Source organism: Bacillus rossius (assembly GCF_032445375.1).
Source record: "Bacillus rossius redtenbacheri isolate Brsri chromosome 4 unlocalized genomic scaffold, Brsri_v3 Brsri_v3_scf4_1, whole genome shotgun sequence".
Taxonomy (NCBI): domain Eukaryota; kingdom Metazoa; phylum Arthropoda; class Insecta; order Phasmatodea; family Bacillidae; genus Bacillus; species Bacillus rossius.
In genome coordinates, this window is record NW_026962010.1 from 158,896 (window position 1) to 180,701 (window position 21,806).

Consider the following 21,806-nt stretch of genomic DNA (forward strand, 5'->3'; position numbering starts at 1 on the left):
TCCACCTGGCGGAGGCCGGAAGCTTCTGCCCCGGCTCCTGTGGCGCCTCCACCGGCGAGCGGCAGAAACAAACAATTCCTCACGATCAAATAAATAAATGTTTGTTTAATTTTAATTGCTGTTTGTTTTCGAAAAGTTCCACGAACACGGTATGTTATTTATGAACGGTTATACGTTTGTGAAACGTGGAGGGGGGGGGGGGGATACAGGTCCGGAAAGGATAGCAAAATAAATAAATTTGCAGTTTTATTTAACAGCTAAATATTTACACCGCCAGTTAATCTACAACGGTTTTGATGTCTGTCCACACATTAATAATCTCCATTTAGTGAAGTCATTTATTTACACTTCCCTCTGGAGCTCGTCTCTTTAGGCGGACCTCGGTCCCAGCACACTGGTTTCAAACTACAGTACACTCCCGATTATCCGCGAAATTAAGTGGCAGGGCCACCGCGGTTAGTGAAAATTGCGGATAATCCGCAAAAGAGCCGAAAATGGGAAACAAAAAAGGAAAAATTAATTTCAAAGCAACCATACGACTAGAAACAAAGCGCGACAGAGACAAAAATAGCAACGCATGCCAGCCTACTGCGTGAGTTCCGAGAAGGACTGTGGCGTTTTAACTGTATACTGCACGCAATACACTCGTCAGTAGAGTTAAAATTTGCTCACTTGTAATAAAATACAGATTTACGTACGTGCTGTATTTTTTTCGTAGCATGCGCGGATAATAGGGAGTTTACTGTACTCGTTCGTCCGCCGCGCACACAACACCGCACCGGATGATCCGGTCCTCGCAGAAGCCCGTCGCTCTACGCCTGCGACCGCTCACCGAGGCGTCACTTCACTGCTGCCGAGGTCGCTCCGGCGATGCTCCGGTCACCAGCCGGAGGTCGGTGTTGTCTGGTGTACCTGGCGCGTTCCGCCCTCGAGTTCTGTTCTGCGTTTATCGTTTATTCTGTCATCTTGGGATGTCAATTCCGAAATACTGCTCGCTCGTCGATCGGTGGGAAAAAAAAAATTAATTTTACCGAGAAGTGATTTAAATGCTTTTGTAAGTGCTCTGTCTTTTTTTGTTTGAATAACAATGAAATCTACTTTGTTTGGAAACAAAACAAAAATGTTAAGAGAAATATAAATTCATAAAATTTTTCCTCTGAATTCTAACTCAATGACCTTACCCTCTAACTCCATCACCTTACCCTCTAACTCCATCACCTTACCCTCTAACTCCATCACCTTACCCTCTAACTCCATCACCTTACCCTCTAACTCCATCACCTTACCCTCTAACTCCATCACCTTACCCTCTAACTCCATCACCTTACCCTCTAACTCCATCACCTTACCCTCTAACTCCATCACCTTACCCTCTAACTCCATCACCTTACCCTCTAACTCCATCACCTTACCCTCTAACTCCATCACCTTACCCTCTAACTCCATCACCTTACCCTCTAACTCCATCACCTTACCCTCTAACTCCATCACCTTACCCTCTAACTCCATCACCTTACCCTCTAACTCCATCACCTTACCCTCTAACTCCATCACCTTACCCTCTAACTCCATCACCTTACCCTCTAACTCCATCACCTTACCCTCTAACTCCATGACCTTACCATCTAACTCCATGACCTTACCATATAACTCCATGACCTTACCCTCTAACTCCATGACCTTACCATATAACTCCATGACCTTACCATATAACTCCATGACCTTACCCTCTAACTCCATGACCTTACCCTCTAACTCCATGACCTTACCCTCTAACTCCATCACCTTACCCTCTAACTCCATCACCTTACCCTCTAACTCCATCACCTTACCCTCTAACTCCATCACCTTACCCTCTAACTCCATCACCTTACCCTCTAACTCCATCACCTTACCCTCTAACTCCATCACCTTACCCTCTAACTCCATCACCTTACCCTCTAACTCCATCACCTTACCCTCTAACTCCATCACCTTACCCTCTAACTCCATCACCTTACCCTCTAACTCCATCACCTTACCCTCTAACTCCATCACCTTACCCTCTAACTCCATCACCTTACCCTCTAACTCCATGACCTTACCATCTAACTCCATGACCTTACCATATAACTCCATGACCTTACCCTCTAACTCCATGACCTTACCATATAACTCCATGACCTTACCATATAACTCCATGACCTTACCCTCTAACTCCATGACCTTACCCTCTAACTCCATGACCTTACCCTCTAACTCCATCACCTTACCCTCTAACTCCATCACCTTACCCTCTAACTCCATCACCTTACCCTCTAACTCCATCACCTTACCCTCTAACTCCATGACCTTACCATCTAACTCCATGACCTTACCATATAACTCCATGACCTTACCCTCTAACTCCATGACCTTACCATATAACTCCATGACCTTACCATATAACTCCATGACCTTACCCTCTAACTCCATGACCTTACCCTCTAACTCCATGACCTTACCCTCTAACTCCATGACCTTACCATCTAACTCCATGACCTTACCATCTAACTCCATGACCTTACCCTCTAACTCCATGACCTTACCCTCTAACTCCATGACCTTACCCTCTAACTCCATGACCTTACCCTCTAACTCCATGACCTTACCCTCTAACTCCATGACCTTACCCTCTACGCCACTTCAATCTTACATGAGCAACGCGAGAAAACAGTTTATAATAATTGTTATATTTTAGAATAATAGGTAGCTAAACAAATTATGTTAATGTATTTAAATTAACTTTAAGAATAATGTAAGTAGTGCTTAAAGATTAAACAGCTTACACGTAACATTTCACCACTACCACCACGCATTCAAGCCGTCATGTTTCAAAGCTAGTTGCCGATCGTGAAGTCAGTTTACGAGAGCCGTGTAGCAGTCGGTCTCTCCCATAAGAGGCCAGCGAGAATCGAGAACCCACACGTAACCTAGAATACCAAATACATTAAATGGTCCGATACTCGACATACACGATAGGGAACTCGTTTCCGAATAACGTGGAGTAAACCCCCAAGGTCTCGTAGCCCTCCGAACTATCGCATCGTTGGAATCCCCGATGTAACACTTGAAGCCGCGAGAACAATGGCGTCCTAGTCACGCCACTTAGCGCAGACGGGGCTGTGGGAACAGGCCGAACACTCAAAGAGATGGACAGAGAGGCACCGTTGCTAATCGAATTAGGCGTGCAGCGTTAAGGGGGTGCCTCCCATTTCAGGTCATGATTTTACATTTATATTAATCACAGATTAACTTTTAGACTTATTAAATTGTTGAATTTTCACGAAATGAAAATATATATACAGCGCATACCTTTTGAATAGTTAGCTGCCAAAGTTACATTTTTAACGTTTTTAGGTTGTACAAATAATTTTTATTTTATTTTACCTGGCATTTCAAAATTATCAAATGTTTTTACGATTTTGACAGCCAAGAACATGAAATGAGTTTTTGTGATAGAAATGCAAACCATATCATGAAGTAGCCAGTGGCATTGCAGTTAAACCTTAAAAGTTTCAGTTCTGCAATCAATTAAATTCTCCTTATTTGTACAACCCAAAACGTTAAAAATGTAACTTTGGCAGTTAATTATGCAAAAAGTATGCGATATATATATTTTTCATTTCGTGAAAGTTAAACAGTTGAAAAATTCTACACGTTTATCTGTAATTACTGTAAATATAAAATCTTGACCTAAAATGGGAGGCACCCCCTTAATCGCGCCCCTCCTGCAGGTGTGACTGCGAGGCTGGTTGGCCATTTTCGTCGCGAGCATCCTCGTAACAGTATCTATGCTGGATCGTATATGACACGCAAAGAACTAAAACATTGTGTGCGTGCAAGGTAAAAAAAAAAAACTTAAATGGGACTTCTACATTGTGTTCATTTAACGTGACTTAATATTAATATGCTTTAGGAACATCACAAACTAAAATTGAGTCTGATATCAACATTTGCTACGGGTTCAACGATTTGATGGGAATTATCGAACGTCTATGCCCTTTCGTTATCGGGGCATGTAAGGCTCGGTCCAAACACGCCGTGTTATTTTTTTTAATTTCTCGTTATTACTTACATTTCAGCCCTAAATCATACATTTCTACTCGATACCACCCTATCATTGGTTGTTTACTCACAAATATTTTCAACTGTAATCTTTGTAAAACTTTTGCTTAAAGTTTTCGTAATAATTATTATTATAATTTGCGCGATTTTTTAAACCCACGTTGTTAAATTTAGTGAATATCTTTTAAAAATTATTTGTTACTGAACAACAAATTCAAGGGCGGTGTCGTGTCAAAATTCTATTAAAAAAGCCTTAAACGATTGTAATGACAAGAATCGGGGGGGGGGGGGGGGGGGGGGGAACCATATTGGCGTGTGAGACTGTCTTTATGAGACCGTAGGCCGGTTTCCAGACTGACGTATGCAGCGGGACTTGGTCTCCCGCCGAAAGTGAAGGTCGTTCGGAGAGCGTGACCTCGCAGGCGCCATTGGGGGGGGGGGGGGGGGGGGGGGGTGATCTGGCACCCGGCGAGCGGGGGGACCACGTGCCAGCGAGGACTGGTGATTGGTCGTGCCCGCACTGCGGGACCTGCCTTCGGGACATACATCTGCCTGTTCCTCGAGCTCATAAGACAATTACACACACATCTTTAGCATTTTTGCTTCCAAACAATTTCAGTTATAAACTTCCTGGAAAATTAAAAAAAAAAAAAAATCAAATAAAAAAAGATGCCAATCTTTGGCTGAATAATTTAACTGATGAAGATATTTCTGCAATATTTAAGGAAGGTTTCATGTACTGAAGTTATTTATTTTTTTGTACTTTTCCTATCAATATTAATTTTTGTCTTTTACTATATGTAATTTTTTTCTGGAAAAATGATATACTATCTTGTATTTAAATTAATATCTCCTTTAAGCTTTATAAAAACTTGTGTAAGACTTTTTAAAGTTATTTTGATTAATTTATTTGCCAATTGTTACAATTTTTAAAATGTTAAGATTTGTCAAAATACCCGACTTTAATTTTATCAACTAGATGCACTCACACTCAAGCTTGCTTTTGTGAGTGTTAAATTTTCCTCTTTAATTGAGTGAATAGTAATCAGTGGGTAAAATTAAGGAGGAAATGAAATTTATTATAAAGTGCCTATAAATGGTTAGGGCGCCGATTAGTTCGCGGATCTACTTCACTCCAGGTTAGACTCAACTGGCCTGCCGGTGTAAATAATCATGCACTTTTTAAAATGCTAATCGGTAAGGACTGGAAAAATTCGCGTTTCACTGATCTCTAGGATAGATTCCACAGTCCTCTCTGTATACTCGGGCTAAAGTCACCTGTTCATTGGTTGCCGGCTGGCGAGTCTTCTGATCTTGGTAGCTTGTGATTCGGCACTTTTTCAGTTGAGGGTTTCTCATTAGCCGAGAGTATTCCCTAATAACTGTGTACCAATAGCGGAAGCAGTTTATAGGTATGCATGTTTGAATTTTATCCTATTCCAAAGTGAATCTGCGAGTTTTTACTGTCCCTACTAAGGTTCGATATTCGCGAAAAGATTTCCATACTAGATGTGTGTTTAAACTTTATAGAATTGTCTGTGTGTATTGGTTAGCTGAGTTTATTTCAGGCATTTTCTACGTAATTGCTACATGTAAAGAATCGGACAAAGATTTATAATAAAAATGCCTGACTAATAGCGAAGTGTTCACTCGGCATCATTGTATTTTCCTTGGCTTATTCAGCTGGTTAAGAAGGATTAGGCCTCGCAATCTTGCAATTTCAAGTATGTTGATACCGCTAGCAATAAAGCTTCCGTGCTAAAAAGAAATTAGCTTTGGCTACTTGTTGAAGTCAACACTAGTGAAATGGTGAAGTTTTCAAGATTATTTGTAGTCTCCCGCGTGAGATAATTAGTCATTTCCTTACAGGCCAGAGCCTGTTCGTAAAATATGTGGTTGCAACAAGACATAGAAGATCTGGGAGATAAGATTCTAGCCTTTACATGCCAAAAATGTGGTATAAATAGTTCAAAAATATAATTATAGCAAAAAAAGATGGGAAAATGCAAGATGGCGGGGCCTTATGCTTTTTAACGTACAAAATTGCTTCTGATATCTATTTTCAAGTTATTTATGTAGCAATATCTGGCAATTGCGGAAAAAAATTAAAATTATGCGTGACATATTAGAAATTTTTTTTATTTGCGGTATATTGTTTCCTTTGCGGTATAAGTTGGTCACAGTGTCTAAAAATACAAGTGTTGCCGCGTTTTAGACGTCTACTCGGTAGCGGCGCAGCAGTCGCTGGCTGTGAGTTATTCGACCCTTCAGACGGCAGGGTGACCGTTATCCAGCCGTCTCCGATCTCCATTGGCCTGTCGTCTCATTATTCACGGAGCTCACAAAGCATCCGTCACTGTTGCCGTCGACAGGAATTGTGCTTTCTTTACTCGGATGTCGGCTGTTCGGCAAGCCGGGTGTAGCCGACTATTCAAGTATACCTCGGACATTGAAAGTTAAATTACAGTGTCCGCTTTACAAATGACGCGCTTTCTTTTCTACGAGATATACAATTTTGATACGGTGTTGTCCTAGGAATTTACGTAAGTTTTATGATATTTTAACAGGATAAGTATTTGTTCTTTTGTACCATTTTTTGATTAACTCACTTTTATGACTGTCTGTTCGGTGCAAATTTCGCAATCGATTTGAAACTAACTTCCCGATCATCTAGAGCCCCATACAGATTTACAACCCCATACAAATCCCTAACCCCATTCCGATTGTCCTGGAAATTTGTGATTGTGAATTTTTTATACCTATGAAAATACTTCTAAGATTCAAAACGAAAAACCTGGTGCGCATGCAATATTAAGAAGTGTAAGGAGTACCTTTCGTTTAGAAAACGCACACGACAGTTCATTTCATTTGCAGTGTGTAATAAAATTGTTAGTGACTTAGGTGAACTATTCATGCTTCAGTTCATCTGTTTCATGCACTCTACATTTTTTTCCTTTTAAATCTTACAAGTATTTTCATGGGTATTAAAATTTCGCAATCGCAAATTTTCAGGACAATCCGTATGGGGTTAGGAATCTGTATGGGGTTGTAAATCTGTAAGGGGCTACGATAAATTATTTTATACTTTTTAATCCGTTTTAAAAGCGTGGTGTATTATTATTTTTTTCATTTAAATAATTATTTGTTCCCTTGGTTTATTTAGGTTGCATGTAGTATGTTAGTGAAAGCGCTGAGAATGTTCTCGGAATAAAGAATATTGTTTTTGCTCCTTAATGGTGAACGTTACCACCCAAATAAAAAAAAGGACACAAATATTAGAGTGAGCATTCAAATGCTTGAAACCAACTCGGTGCTCATGAATTTAATTTATCCCATGTGTTGGGATAGAATCGGCACCCTTCGCCACCTTACTGTGACTTTAGAAATTACAGGCACCAAAAAGGCTATAGATGGAAGAGATGTTCCGATTTATGTTGGCGGTTCTCCACAATCGCAAGAGACGAAATAAATATCCTTGCGTTCATCCACCAGTAAAGAATAGTACATATGATATCCCGAGCTTTGCTAGGTTAGTGAGTTGCAGCTGTAGTGGTGTAATGAGGTTTTCTCGGGGCACTCCCTTTGCCACTACTCCGCCACTGCTTAGAGCCGCTGATGAATATTGTCTTGTTTCGACCCCAACTGCATGCCCTGGCCGGCTCAAGGCTTATTCAATACACGCCAACTAGGGTTTTATTGACGTGACGTCTAATAAATCGATGAACGCCGGCTGCACGCACCAACAGTGTCCCGTTAAGCACATTGTCCCGTTACGCTGTGTCCAGTTACGCTCATTGTACGTTTGCGCCGCATCTATCTCTCTTCCACTCGATTGGAACAACCATCGATTTGACTTTTTCGAGGCACATTAAACTCGAAACCCTCCCATTCGTTTCCTACTTTTCCTATCATCGTCCTATCCTTAACAGAATAACAAAGATTGGAAGAAGTTAAATAGCAAACATGGATAAAATTTATAGTTAAAATAATATCTTCGTTAAAGTAATAAACATATTTGAATTAATGAGTGCAAATAAAAGTAAATTTATCAATTAAATTGTATATTTCATTTCACTCATTCTTTGTATCCATACAAAATAGTGATAATTCAATAAAAATGATTCAATTTTATTCATAAAAGTATGCAATCATTCATCAATGTTTTGTTATGACGTCACGTTAAACTATCGTCCTAAAACCGACTTTAGAGACAATCAATTTTTTTTATGTTTATCTTTGACAGTCAAATAAGAGATTGAAAGTTAACTGATCATGTGCTTTAAATTTAATGTTACATGTATGAAATTGATGTTTCTGATGTCAGCATTTAATTATTTCAGTTAGCTTCGCTTTGGGTATGTTTTTACCAGATTGGCACTTATTAAGATTAGCGGTATACATATGTTACTCGATCGCTAGAACTGTTCATTTAGGAGATAACATGTACAACTGACCTATGTTCTACCCTTGCAGCGGTAAGGGTAGTAAAACCATCGGCTAAAAGCGAGGAATGTTGCTGCGACACGGTGTTATTGCGGGGTCTCCCCCTCCCCTCCCCCGAGATGCACAGACGTCGTGATGGAGTGAGTAGCGTAAAGGTTATTGTCCCCAAGCATAGCCCGACGGGAATCCTTTTCACAGACGAGAGAGCCAAACGTCCGATCGTGCATCTTCGGGTTTTTTTTTCTTTGTAAATAAATATGGCGGTGTTGATAAAAGGATACTAATGGTCAATTAGGTTAGGTTAGCTACATTATAAATACTTTAAAACATTGTGGACGGTTGATTTGGTTAGGATAGCTACATAAAAGATACGGTAAAAAAAAAGGTTGTCTGTAAAGTCTGTTTATGGACGATAGTTTAACGTGACGTCATAACAAAACATTGATGAAATGATTGCATACTTTATGAATAAAATTGAAGCATTTTTATTTTAATAATAAAAGAAAAAATAAATACTTGAAATTATACTAGTAATCAGATTTTTAAAATGCAAGAATAATTAACCTTTATTGTCGAAATTATTGTTGTTGTAATAAGCAATGGAAAACCACATTAACTTTTCACTTCACTTTATAAACAGTCGAGTGGAAGAGAGATAGATGTGGCGCAAGCGTACAATGAGCGTGACGGGACACAGCGTAACGGAACAATGTGCGTGACGGGACACTTTTTTCGTGCGTGCAGCCGGCGTTCATCGATTTATTAGACGTTGCCACGTCAAAAAAGCACGAACTTCGGGGAACTTGGGGTTTTGGCTCTCCCGTCTGTGGAAATAAGGCTTCCCATAGCCCGACACACCGACACACGCGGTCAGAACAAAGTGGGAGGGCGACTACCTCGAGGTCGCACGGCCGCGCTCTATATCCGGCCCCAAGGCCGCGCCTCGCCTTGACCTCGGCCGGCGACGACGGAACTGCGTCTGAACATCACGCGGCTTACTGGCCGATGACGTCGACGGGTTGATCAGCTGAGTGTGAGACTGCGATGGCTAGCCGTTGCCTTGTCTGGTGGAAAGACAACACGAAACCATTCCTGGACCCCCGGAAAGACATTTTTTTCCTCGAGTGATCCCGCCAGGAATAAAAAAAAAACCTGACGCCAGGTCGGACTATTCGCCAGTAGTACTTTCAAAACACCTGGGTAAATGCGGACGTATTTTTTGCGGACTTTTTGACGTGAATACGTCTTGATTAAAATCATTATTTTGACATACGCCATTGATAGTTTGCACTGCATGTCTTAGAGGAAACCTGAAAACAAGGATGAAGGAAGATGAGTACAAAAGAACTCACAGAAACCAAGCCAAAATAAGCCTACTTCAAAAATTAAATGGGAAATTGCAACAAAAACAGATAATACAAAACAGCGACAGCCAGAGAAACCCAACGAGAATTCTAAACAGATGATATGTAGGCCTACAACGCACCGACAATACAGCGACGCACATAGTGATGACATTCACGACGGCGACGACGGAAGCACACACGAACACGGCAAGCCTCCCAAGAGAGAACAGTTGCGACTCGTCCGCCGCCTGCCGGCTCTGCTCGGAGCCCAGCGAGCGGTGGTTCCCGACGAGCATGAGACAAAGTACCAACAGACAAATTCACTGAAAGAATTATTGAGAGTTTGTTATATCCATAGAACGTTGAAACAGCTTGGGGCAAGAGACGTCACGGGGAAATATGTATGATTGTGGTTTTGGAAGTGCAAGCGGGGGCACCCCCCATTGAAGGGCTTTTTACATGAATACATCTTTAAAATTGCTTCCATAGTGGGAGGCAATTCAAAAAACGAATGATAAAAAAATTGGCGGGGGGATACAGTTTGGTGCTGCAGCTACATGTCTTATCATCTCCATCCAAAATGTAATTACACCACTGGATAGCTAAAGGATCAAATAATTCGTCACGCTAAGGGCCGGTTTCACCAAGCGAAATTATCTCGATAAAGTAATGAATTATCCAGATTAACTGAATATCCCGTTTCACCACACCGAATATCTCGATCTTTTAGTGTTATCGAGATAAAATATTTTAACCACCGATTTTCGTGGTTAAAGTCTTATTATCGAGATAATATTGTAAAACGAAGAGACGAGAGGAGATTTTAAAAATTGTAATGGCTCGAGGCATGTACAATTTGATTTTTGAAGATGAAAGTGATGAAGAAGATGCCATTGTTCGTCGGCCACGATGGATGCGAGATAGAAGCGATTATTTTGAAATGTATGATGAAGAAGACTTTAAAATACATTTTCGCCTTTCAAAACAGTCGACTATGTTTGTTTTGGAACTTATAGAAAATCAACTACAGTTTCCCGAAAAGTAAGTTTATATTAATATTATTTCCTAATGTTAATTGTTTCTGTAGAATAATAAATATGTATATGAAATCATAGACAAGTAAAATAAAACTCATTTATACGAACATTACATTACAACCTTCAACATACTTTTTTCGTCTTTCACAGGAATATGTCAGTGTCGCCAATGAACCAACTGCTGGCTACACTTCGATTTTATGCTACAGGCTGTAACCAGCTAACCATTGGGGATTATGCTGGCTTTAGTAAACCCACAGCTCACCGAATAATACATAGGGTTAGCTCCGCAATTGCATCTCTTCGACCGCAGTTCATTAAATTCCCAGAGACGATGGAAGAACTGAATTTAGCACAAAGGGATTTCTATGCAATTGCTAAATTTCCCAGGGCTATTGGTGCTATGGATTGCACTCATGTAAAAATCCAGTCACCAGGTTGGTTTAAACACTGATTTTATGCTACCTTTTTATTAAACATTGCAATCCACATACAAGCTTGTTTTATGTTTGTTGCAGGTGGAAACAATGCAGAATTCTACCGTAACAGAAAAGGTTACTTCTCTGTGAATGTGCAAGTAATTTGTAATACAAAATTGGAAATTACAGATATTGTTGCACGATGGCCTGGTTCCTCACATGATAGTACCATATTCAACAATAGCAACAGAAGGGCATGTTTTGAGAGAGGGGAGTATGGTGATTCTGTACTACTTGTTGATGCGGGCTATGCTTGTAGGTCATATCTAATGCCTCCATTAGATAATCCCAGAAGTCCACAGGAACACCTATTTAATGAGTCGCAAATTAGGTCAAGAAATCCTGTAGAGCGAACATTCGGTTGCTGGAAGCGACGTTTCCCAGTCTTATCTTTAGGATTGAGAGTGTCATTAGAACATTCGTTTGCCATCATTGTAGCGACTGGGGTGCTGCATAATATCCTGCGACAAACTGGGGAAGAACTCCCTCCAGACGACCCTAACCTCAATCTCCACCTCCCTTGGCAACAGTTGCTTGAGGAAGGAAATGTACAGCAGAACAACGAAAATGCAAACAGAAGGCCCAGATATGACAGTGTCAGGCATTTACTGATTGAAAACTATTTCAGGAGGTAAATGAAATTTACATATACCTATAATTAAATACCTATATATGTGTGTGTGTTGTAATACTTATTTAAGATACGATTATTTATCACTCTGTGTATTTTCAGTTTGTTGTAGGTCATACTGATCTATATGTCACACAGAGATGCCATCAACTTGAAGATTTGCTGGTGAAAATAACTACATATAGCAAGATGTATGGAATATTTTAATACATTTGCATTGTACAACTGCTTAGATCATACAAAATAATGTGACATAAGCGAACATGTATTATCTTTTATATAATTCTTAACATTTGTACTTGAAACTGTTTGTTAATAGGCACAATGAATATCACTTTGTAAATATACATGTAATATATAACAATTATGTCATGATAGTTGAGCAAATGTTTAATACATAAGAACAATTAAATTACTGCAAATGTTCTAGTTCTTTCTTTATTTTCAAGATTTGTAAAGATAAAAGTTCAGTTTGCAGCTTTTCCTGCTTTACTTTTTCTCGTTCTTGTTGTAACCGCAGTTCCCAGATTTCTTTCATAACTTCTTTTTCCTCGATTGCATGTTTTTTTGCAAGTTCAATTAGTTCGATTTTTGCTGCATTGACAGCACTTACTTCTTTCACTTTGGTGGCCGGGGTTGGTCGCCGCTTGCTAGTAAAGGGAGATTGCACTGAAGCATTTCCCCTACTGCTAGGAGGCATTGCCTTCCCACTACTTGCACTGCATGAATCAGTAGTATTGGTCTGCACTGTGTTTGTGATAGCCGAGTTGTTATTGGAGTGTCGAAGGGCAGAACACACAGGACTGCTGAGCATGGCTGGAGTATAATGCATCCAGTCGCCATTTGGAAGAGTTACCTGTGGAAAAATTAAATTTGAACATTATGTGAGAGAAATAAAGTTAACACAGTGCATAGGCTATAGCTATACATGATTAATAAGCATAACTATGCACAGTGACACATCCATTAGGTTTTCTCAAAATAAAGTGTAGGCCTACTAACTGTCTCTGCCGTCTCCACGAAAGAAACATCCACTTCTGCTCCGACATCCAGTTGAATGCTGTCATCCTCATCAGTAGGCCTATTTGATGCATCAAATGGTAATATTATTGCATCTGAATCTGAATCGAAGGGATTCTTGGCACCATCGATAGTCGGTTTGATTAGGCTCTGCACTCTCTCACAAATGGGATCCTTACTAACTGTTTTTGAAGGACCTCCACCTGAAAAAATACAGAATTAATTTAGTTATGTGGTGTATATTTCATATCCACTGGTGGTATAGTGCGAAGTGTCTTCTTGACAGTGCAAAGGTTATAGTTCTGATTCCAACTCCACCCAAGATACCTCTTTAATATATTACAATTAATTCAAGTAACTAAAAAAATTGTTATTGCACATGTTTACAATTCGTAAAATTGCATTATGGATAAAAATGCATACAATATTTATTGCTGTACCTAAATATAATGTACCAGGATATACAGACAAAAAATATATTACCTGTTCCAGTTAATACTTGAACTCGTTGATCAGCAGAAGTCTTTCGCGTGTGCTTTTTGAGATTCTCCCACACCGCTTTTAAATTTTCTGCAGTCCTGTGATGTTCTCCAGACATACAATTGAAAGTATCTGCAAGTATTTGCCACTGCTTCATTTTTTGTTGCTGTGAAACACCATCTGTTTTTTTATTTTCAATGATATTGAAATGTTCAGTTACTAAATCTAAAAGAATGTATTTCTCCTGCTGCGATGTATTTTTATTTCTCTGCTTCTTTGACAAATTACAGCCTTGGCTCGCCATAGTAGCCTACGAAATTTCTAGCCAAACTTTGATAACGAAAGGTGTTTACAAACAGAAAATCGCGATAATTTCAGAAGATCGAGTTAAACTTATCTCGATTTTCTCAGAGAAAGATAATATGTGGTGAAACACATATAACTTTATCGAGATAGAAATGGAAGATTAACTTTTTATCTCGATAACATCATCGGGATTTTCAACTCGACTGGTGAAACCGGCCCTAAGTGAGAACTGTGACTCAATCTCGCGCGGTGGATGGGAAAGCGCCGCTATTTTGAGGTCATTTTGCAGCGTTTCGAGATTTCCATTTAGTATAACTTTTGACTCGGAGACGCTACGACGTTCGTTTAGGTTTCAATCGTCAGCTCTCGTCATAATATATCGATTGCATATATAAAACGTTAGTGTAAAATAGTTACAGTGAATATATATGGTGTTAAAACAAAAAAAAGAATAGCGTATTTTATATTTTGTATAGAAAATATTACCTGTTACTTACACGTATTCACGTACAACACACGGCCGTGTCCATGACACAGCCACACCCCATTTTTTTTTGGTTTGGGGGGGGAGGGGGGGGGGGCAGCTCCTCCTACCCGGGACATACGTCCATGCGTCACAGGGAGCAATGTCCAATGGGGCAGAGGTCGGAGCGAATCGGTTGTAGCGCGGCGACAACTCTTCCGCGGTCGCAGCGCACGAAGTCATCTGGGCAGCCTGTTCCCCGCGCCGCGGCCACGCACGGGAAGTGGGGGGGGGGGGGGGTTGAGGTTTTTCGTAAAACTGGAAAATCAAAAATCACTTTTACTCTCTGAATATGAAATAATTTATAAAACTTCGGAATTTATTACACTTTTTAAGAAGGTACCAAAATATTTTCTATAAAACGTTGATTTATTATAAGATGGTAAACAGGAATTAAAGGACAGAAATTTCATAACTACCTTAGTAACCATATTATCAATTTCTTCGGCTGATACAATTTTTAAAGCCTTTAAAAAAACTTTATTGTAAACATTCTTATTATTGTCTACAATGATGTCGCAAAACAAAAATTAATAACTTCATTATTTACAGGATCAAATATGTACGAAGTATTTTAATTTTATAAATAATATCTAGAAGTTTTATAACAACCTTGGATATGATTCACGTTGGAATTTCAGGGTCACCTCTCAATCATTCCATAAAAGATGCGCTGCCGACGAAAAGACTTCACATTGCGCGTAGTGGAAATTCGTGGTCCGCCAACCGTAAGAAACTTTCGATATGGATGAGAAATAAAATGACATTGCACGCTAGTTGATTTGGATGCGTGATTTTATTTTGAGTTTTCTTGTTCGAGTACTTTGATGAAAGCAATTTGTACAACGCGAAGTTGCCTTCGGACTATAATTCCTGACGGAACCCCTCCGGTCTGGGGACCTGAAATCTTGCAGGTAAATTGCCTAATTAGACGGAACACCGTTCCTATTACAAGCATTGTACCTGGTCTTTGTGCTGGGACTCTCTACTTCGTCGTCTATCTGGAGCTATTTTTTTCTTCTGCTGCGCTCTCTTGTGGGAATTAAAGTACTCCGCCCTCTCTTCTTTTTCGCGAGCTGGCGCCCCCCCCCCCCCCCCCCTCCTTTTCGTCTCGTCGGCAGCTTTTCACCATTCTTCTTTTGAAGGCGAATCTTTGTCGCGTATTCACCGACCTTTTACCCACCCTCCCTGCCACACCCTGCTGCGTCTAGCAACCCGGGGCGGAGTGGAAGATTGCTCGCCGGATACCGTCTCACGGAGGAAGACGCGCATTGCCAGCAGCTGCAGGAGCCTCGCTGGAGCAGGGCGATTCTTGCTTGCGACTTGGTGTTCGTTATTATTCACGCAGTTAACTTTTTTTTAACTACTTTAGTTTCAGAGCTTATTTAAACGCGTGCCAGTGTAGTAGATAGTCTTATGGGACTTCACTTGTTGAAGCAAGCTGATCGTTTAATGAAAACAGGAAGGAAAAAAAAACTTACATGCACCTTCCAAAACATCTTTAAACATTACAAAGGTGTTCACCCGACATACTGGCTTCGCTGAAGTTAATGTAAAAAAAACCACAGAATTTGTACCTTATATTTTCATCTATTTCTTCTAAAAAAAGTATTCATCTACAATGTTTAAACAAACATTTTATATATGTAAAATTAACCTAAGTAAAAATGTTAATTTTTTTTATCACCCCAGGGTTACCGTGCCTTACTCGTGTGATGATGGATGGATGACGATGACGGAGCGTGCTGCTCGTCGACAGCCGCAGGGCACTGAGGGGTTGTCTGCTTGTCGCAGGGCACTGAGGGGTTGTCTGCTTGTCGCAGGGCACTGAGGGGTTGTCTGCTTGTCGCAGGGCACTGAGGGGTTGTCTGCTTGTCGCAGGGCACTGAGGGGTTGTCTGCTTGTCGCAGGGCACTGAGGGGTTGTCTGCTTGTCGCAGGGCACTGAGGGGTTGTCTGCTTGTCGCAGGGCACTGAGGGGTTGTCTGCTTGTCGCAGGGCACTGAGGGGTTGTCTGCTTGTCGCAGGGCACTGAGGGGTTGTCTGCTTGTCGCAGGGCACTGAGGGGTTGTCTGCTTGTCGCAGGGCACTGAGGGGTTGTCTGCTTGTCGCAGGGCACTGAGGGGTTGTCTGCTTGTCGCAGGGCACTGAGGGGTTGTCTGCTTGTCGCAGGGCACTGAGGGGTTGTCTGCTTGTCGCAGGGCACTGAGGGGTTGTCTGCTTGTCGCAGGGCACTGAGGGGTTGTCTGCTTGTCGCAGGGCACTGAGGGGTTGTCTGCTTGTCGCAGGGCACTGAGGGGTTGTCTGCTTGTCGCAGGGCACTGAGGGGTTGTCTGCTTGTCGCAGGGCACTGAGGGGTTGTCTGCTTGTCGCAGGGCACTGAGGGGTTGTCTGCTTGTCGCAGGGCACTGAGGGGTTGTTGTCTGCTTGTCGCAGGGCACTGAGGGGTTGTCTGCTTGTCGCAGGGCACTGAGGGGTTGTTGTCTGCTTGTCGCAGGGCACTGAGGGGTTGTCTGCTTGTCGCAGGGCACTGAGGGGTTGTCTGCTTGTCGCAGGGCACTGAGGGGTTGTCTGCTTGTCGCAGGGCACTGAGGGGTTGTCTGCTTGTCGCAGGGCACTGAGGGGTTGTCTGCTTGTCGCAGGGCACTGAGGGGTTGTCTGCTTGTCGCAGGGCACTGAGGGGTTGTCTGCTTGTCGCAGGGCACTGAGGGGTTGTCTGCTTGTCGCAGGGCACTGAGGGGTTGTCTGCTTGTCGCAGGGCACTGAGGGGTTGTCTGCTTGTCGCAGGGCACTGAGGGGTTGTCTGCTTGTCGCAGGGCACTGAGGGGTTGTTGTCTGCTTGTCGCAGGGCACTGAGGGGTTGTTGTCTGCTTGTCGCAGGGCACTGAGGGGTTGTCTGCTTGTCGCAGGGCACTGAGGGGTTGTCTGCTTGTCGCAGGGCACTGAGGGGTTGTCTGCTTGTCGCAGGGCACTGAGGGGTTGTCTGCTTGTCGCAGGGCACTGAGGGGTTGTCTGCTTGTCGCAGGGCACTGAGGGGTTGTCTGCTTGTCGCAGGGCACTGAGGGGTTGTCTGCTTGTCGCAGGGCACTGAGGGGTTGTCTGCTTGTCGCAGGGCACTGAGGGGTTGTCTGCTTGTCGCAGGGCACTGAGGGGTTGTCTGCTTGTCGCAGGGCACTGAGGGGTTGTCTGCTTGTCGCAGGGCACTGAGGGGTTGTCTGCTTGTCGCAGGGCACTGAGGGGTTGTCTGCTTGTCGCAGGGCACTGAGGGGTTGTCTGCTTGTCGCAGGGCACTGAGGGGTTGTCTGCTTGTCGCAGGGCACTGAGGGGTTGTCTGCTTGTCGCAGGGCACTGAGGGGTTGTCTGCTTGTCGCAGGGCACTGAGGGGTTGTCTGCTTGTCGCAGGGCACTGAGGGGTTGTCTGCTTGTCGCAGGGCACTGAGGGGTTGTCTGCTTGTCGCAGGGCACTGAGGGGTTGTCTGCTTGTCGCAGGGCACTGAGGGGTTGTCTGCTTGTCGCAGGGCACTGAGGGGTTGTCTGCTTGTCGCAGGGCACTGAGGGGTTGTTGTCTGCTTGTCGCAGGGCACTGAGGGGTTGTTGTCTGCTTGTCGCAGGGCACTGAGGGGTTGTCTGCTTGTCGCAGGGCACTGAGGGGTTGTCTGCTTGTCGCAGGGCACTGAGGGGTTGTCTGCTTGTCGCAGGGCACTGAGGGGTTGTCTGCTTGTCGCAGGGCACTGAGGGGTTGTCTGCTTGTCGCAGGGCACTGAGGGGTTGTCTGCTTGTCGCAGGGCACTGAGGGGTTGTCTGCTTGTCGCAGGGCACTGAGGGGTTGTCTGCTTGTCGCAGGGCCGTGACGGACCCCAGGGACGGCCGCCGGGTGGCGCTCAAGAAGCTGCCCAACGTCTTCCAGTCGCTCGTGTCTTCCAAGAGGGTGTTCCGGGAGCTCAAGATGCTGTGCTTCTTCAAGCACGAGAACGTGAGTATGCCTCGTGTTTCCTGACCCTAACTGTTGACTAACAACAGTAGTAGTGGTGGTGGTGGGTGGTTTTTAGGATAAAAAAATTATGTTTTAAGAAAAAAAGGAGTGGTGTGGGGAGGGGAGGGGGAGAGGGAGAGGGTAGATGATATATGCTATGAAAAAAGTGGTGGGGGTCAGTCAGTCTGTCTGCCAGCAGCCACCATGAGGGAAGGATCGGTCGCAATTTTTTTTGTCGTCACCAGGTTCGAACCGAGGACTCAGAGCTCCATGTCGTAAATTTATGTTTTTTTTTTTAATTTTTTATTTAAAATTAGTTAATTGATTTTTTTATAAATTTAAATTTTTTCCATTAAAATTGGATAATAAATAAATGATTTTCAAGATGACGGTCGTAACGGAAATTGCAACGGTGACGTCATGATTTAAAATGGCTGCCATGACATCCTAATTTTCAAGGTCATGACCTCGGCGGCTTAAAGTGGCTAGCTCTTAAGACTTTTAAGCCGCTTTTAGGATTTTGAGTTCTTTCTAAGGCAAAAAGACTTTAGAGGTTTTTTGAAGTCATAACTTTTGAATTATAAAATTTTTTAAGATTTTTTGGCAGAACGTTTTTCTAAAAAAAAAAAAAAAAATGGAAATTTTGGCAAATTTTGAGGAATTTTGGGTAAATGTTTTAAAATTATGACAAGTTTTGAAGGTCAAAGATCAAGGTCACGGTCATCCAAGATGGCCGCCGTGGACGTCACAGTCCAATATGGCGGAAAACACCACAACACCACCGCCTGGTGCCTGTCCCCGGAGGAACAAAAACATTCTGGGCGTCACCGCATTGTATATTCACTCCGTGGTCTTCCCAGGGGGTGTACGTGGTGTGTAGCCTTTTTTTGTCCCTCTGATGGTCCACGTTGTATTTACAACACGCACAGAACAATGGTTGAACTTTGGTATTTGCATTGTTGTAAAGTATTAAAGGGCCTGTATTTTTTAACGAGGGAAATGATGATTAAATATTACTAACTATCATCTTTGGGTTGTTGCAATAATGCGATGTTAAGGTAAAAAAAAAATTACTTCATCTACGTCACAGCTTCCATCTCCTGACAATTCTTAACTTCGTGGTTATTCCGTTATTTCGGGAGTCAGCTTATAGTGTCACGCTCGCCTTCTTAAGTGTACATTTTACCTTATATTAACTCTTACACACAGAGAAAGAGAGAGTTCTACCATCGTTTCTCACGCTGATTGACGTCATCACACTAACCGCTTGTACTCGAGACCACATTGCGGATGAAACGCGGGATTGGCCGGAAGTATGTACAGCATGATTTTGTCATTATTTTTTATGCCTTTGATTCTGTTACTGTTCGCACTAAGTGCACGAGTTTTTAGTTACGGGGCATGTTCGTTTTGCCTAAAGGCGTTTTGCATAATTTTAGGCAAAACGCCGTTAGGAAAAACGCCGTTAGGCTAATGGCCATTAGGCAATTCGCCGTTAGGCAATTCGCCGTTAGGTTAGGTTAGGAAAAACGCTGTTAGGCAAATCGCAATTAGGCAAAACGCCTTTGGCCAAATCGTAGTTAGGCAAAACGCCGTTCAGGCAATTCGCCATTAGACAAAATGCCGTTAGGCAATTCGTGGTAAGGCAAATCGGAGTTAGGCAAAACGCCGTTAGACAAATCGCCGACAGGCAGAACTCCATCAGGCAAATCGCCATCAGGCAGAACTCCGTTAGGAAAAACGCCTTTAGGCAAATCGCCTTTATGCCAATCGCCTTTAGGCAATTAGCTGTTAGGCAATTTGAAGTTAGGCAATTTGAAGTTAGGCAAAACGCCTTTAGGCGAAATGACTTTAGGCAAATCGCCTGTTACTAAGTTACGGAACTGTGCCCCTCTGTCTCGCTGCCTCGTCGTTGTCTCCGCGCGTCTGAGTGGTCAGGGAGTGGTGGGTCTCCGAGGAACATCGACGCAGAGTGGTTGGAAGAGTGGCGGCTGGAGGGGATGTAGCAAGACGTGGGGTCAGTTGTCCATCGTGCACGCCTCTTTTTTTTCCGGCCAAGAATGGTACGATGTTCTTTGACTGATTCTTGCAGTGGCGGAGATTGATTTAAATCGTCATTTTGTGCATGCGCCATTGCTAGTTTACACTGTGTTCCATGTTTTGAACTCGGAAAAACTGACAAAGAAATGTGAATACACAAACACACAGGAAATAAGCCAAAATTAACCGTTGTCAAATATAAAATGTAATGAGAACACAAATTGTTTCGTGGAAGGAATGAGAACAATATCACAGCACAGAAGAACACAGTTTACCAACTGCCTCGTTGTCCGCCCTCTGTGTTCGTCTGTGCTCTGATATTGTTCTGATTCATTCATTCATTGCTGTCATTACATTTGACATCGGTGGATTTTTGCTTTTCTTTTTGTTGTGTTTGTGTATTCATATTTGACATGCAGTGAAAACAACTATCAATGTAGGTTGTACAAAATAATGATTTAAATGGTACGATGTACATGTCAAAAACTTATTAGACTTACAAGGTAGGGACTGGAAAAATATCCTTCAGAATATACTGGACGATACTCTTGTGAATTCGGGAAAATTACACCTCATTGGCTGCGGACTCGTGACACACGTTACCTTAATGCTTGTGATTCGACACATCTTTCGTCGAGGGTTATTCATTGGCTCAAGAGACCTAGAGGCGAACTGTGGTCCAGTCACTGAGACAGCGTAACGTTAAGTGCGTTTTGATTCTAGCCTGTCGATTGTTTCCAGTTTCTACTTGCAGGGATGTGATGACGGGAAGCCTTATTTTCACAGACGAGAGAGCCAAACGTCCGATCGTGCATCTTCGGCTTTTTTTTTTGTTCATTGTAAATAAATATGGCGGTGTTGATAAAATGATGCTAATGGTCCATTAGGTTAGGTTAGCTACATTATAAATACTTTAAAACATTGTGGACGGTTGATTTGGTAGGATAGCTACATTAAAGATACGGGGAAAAAAAACCATGAACTTGGGGGAACTTCGGGTTTTGGCTCTCTCGTCTGTGAAAAGGCGGCTTCCCATGTGATGATGGGGAGGGGGAGGGATCTCGCCAGGGCCGTCAGGCGGGAGTGGTGGGGGGTTGAGACGGGATGAGCGTGTGAACCGGGTCCAGCGCTCCCACGCGGCGCACACACTGCACCCCGCTGTTGCGCCGCTGTTGAGTGGCTGCTCTGTGCGCGCGCCTCTGCCTCTTTACCGCCCGCGCGCTAATTTCCACGCCCGACGTGGCCTTCCCTTCAGACCAGTTGCCTGTCCGGCGGGGCGAGCCGTCGTGGCATCGAACCATTCACCCACTACCTCTGTTCATGACGCATGCAGTGTAGGTTCCAGTTATAAGTAGAGACCGGACAAATTCGCGGGTTCAATGACCTCCAGGATAGACTCCAATATCCTCTACACGCTCGGGCAAATGCCAACTGTTCATTGGC

At 42.8% G+C, this 21,806-nt stretch overlaps 1 protein-coding gene and 1 long non-coding RNA gene across 2 annotated transcripts in view; both read left to right on the forward strand.

The window, feature by feature from the left end:
* The first annotated feature begins 10,514 nt into the window (after positions 1-10,514).
* On the forward strand, positions 10,515-12,447 carry LOC134541677 (uncharacterized). Its single transcript, XR_010076679.1, has 2 exons — positions 10,515-10,916; positions 11,063-12,447. It is a non-coding gene; the product is annotated as an uncharacterized LOC134541677 (long non-coding RNA).
* A 2,014-nt stretch (positions 12,448-14,461) lies between these two features.
* Positions 14,462-21,806, forward strand: part of LOC134541705 (serine/threonine-protein kinase NLK) — an 82,027-nt gene continuing 74,682 nt past the window's right edge. The window contains 2 exon segments of the mRNA XM_063385351.1: positions 14,462-14,472; positions 18,194-18,323. Coding sequence (XP_063241421.1) covers positions 14,462-14,472; positions 18,194-18,323 — 141 coding nt within the window.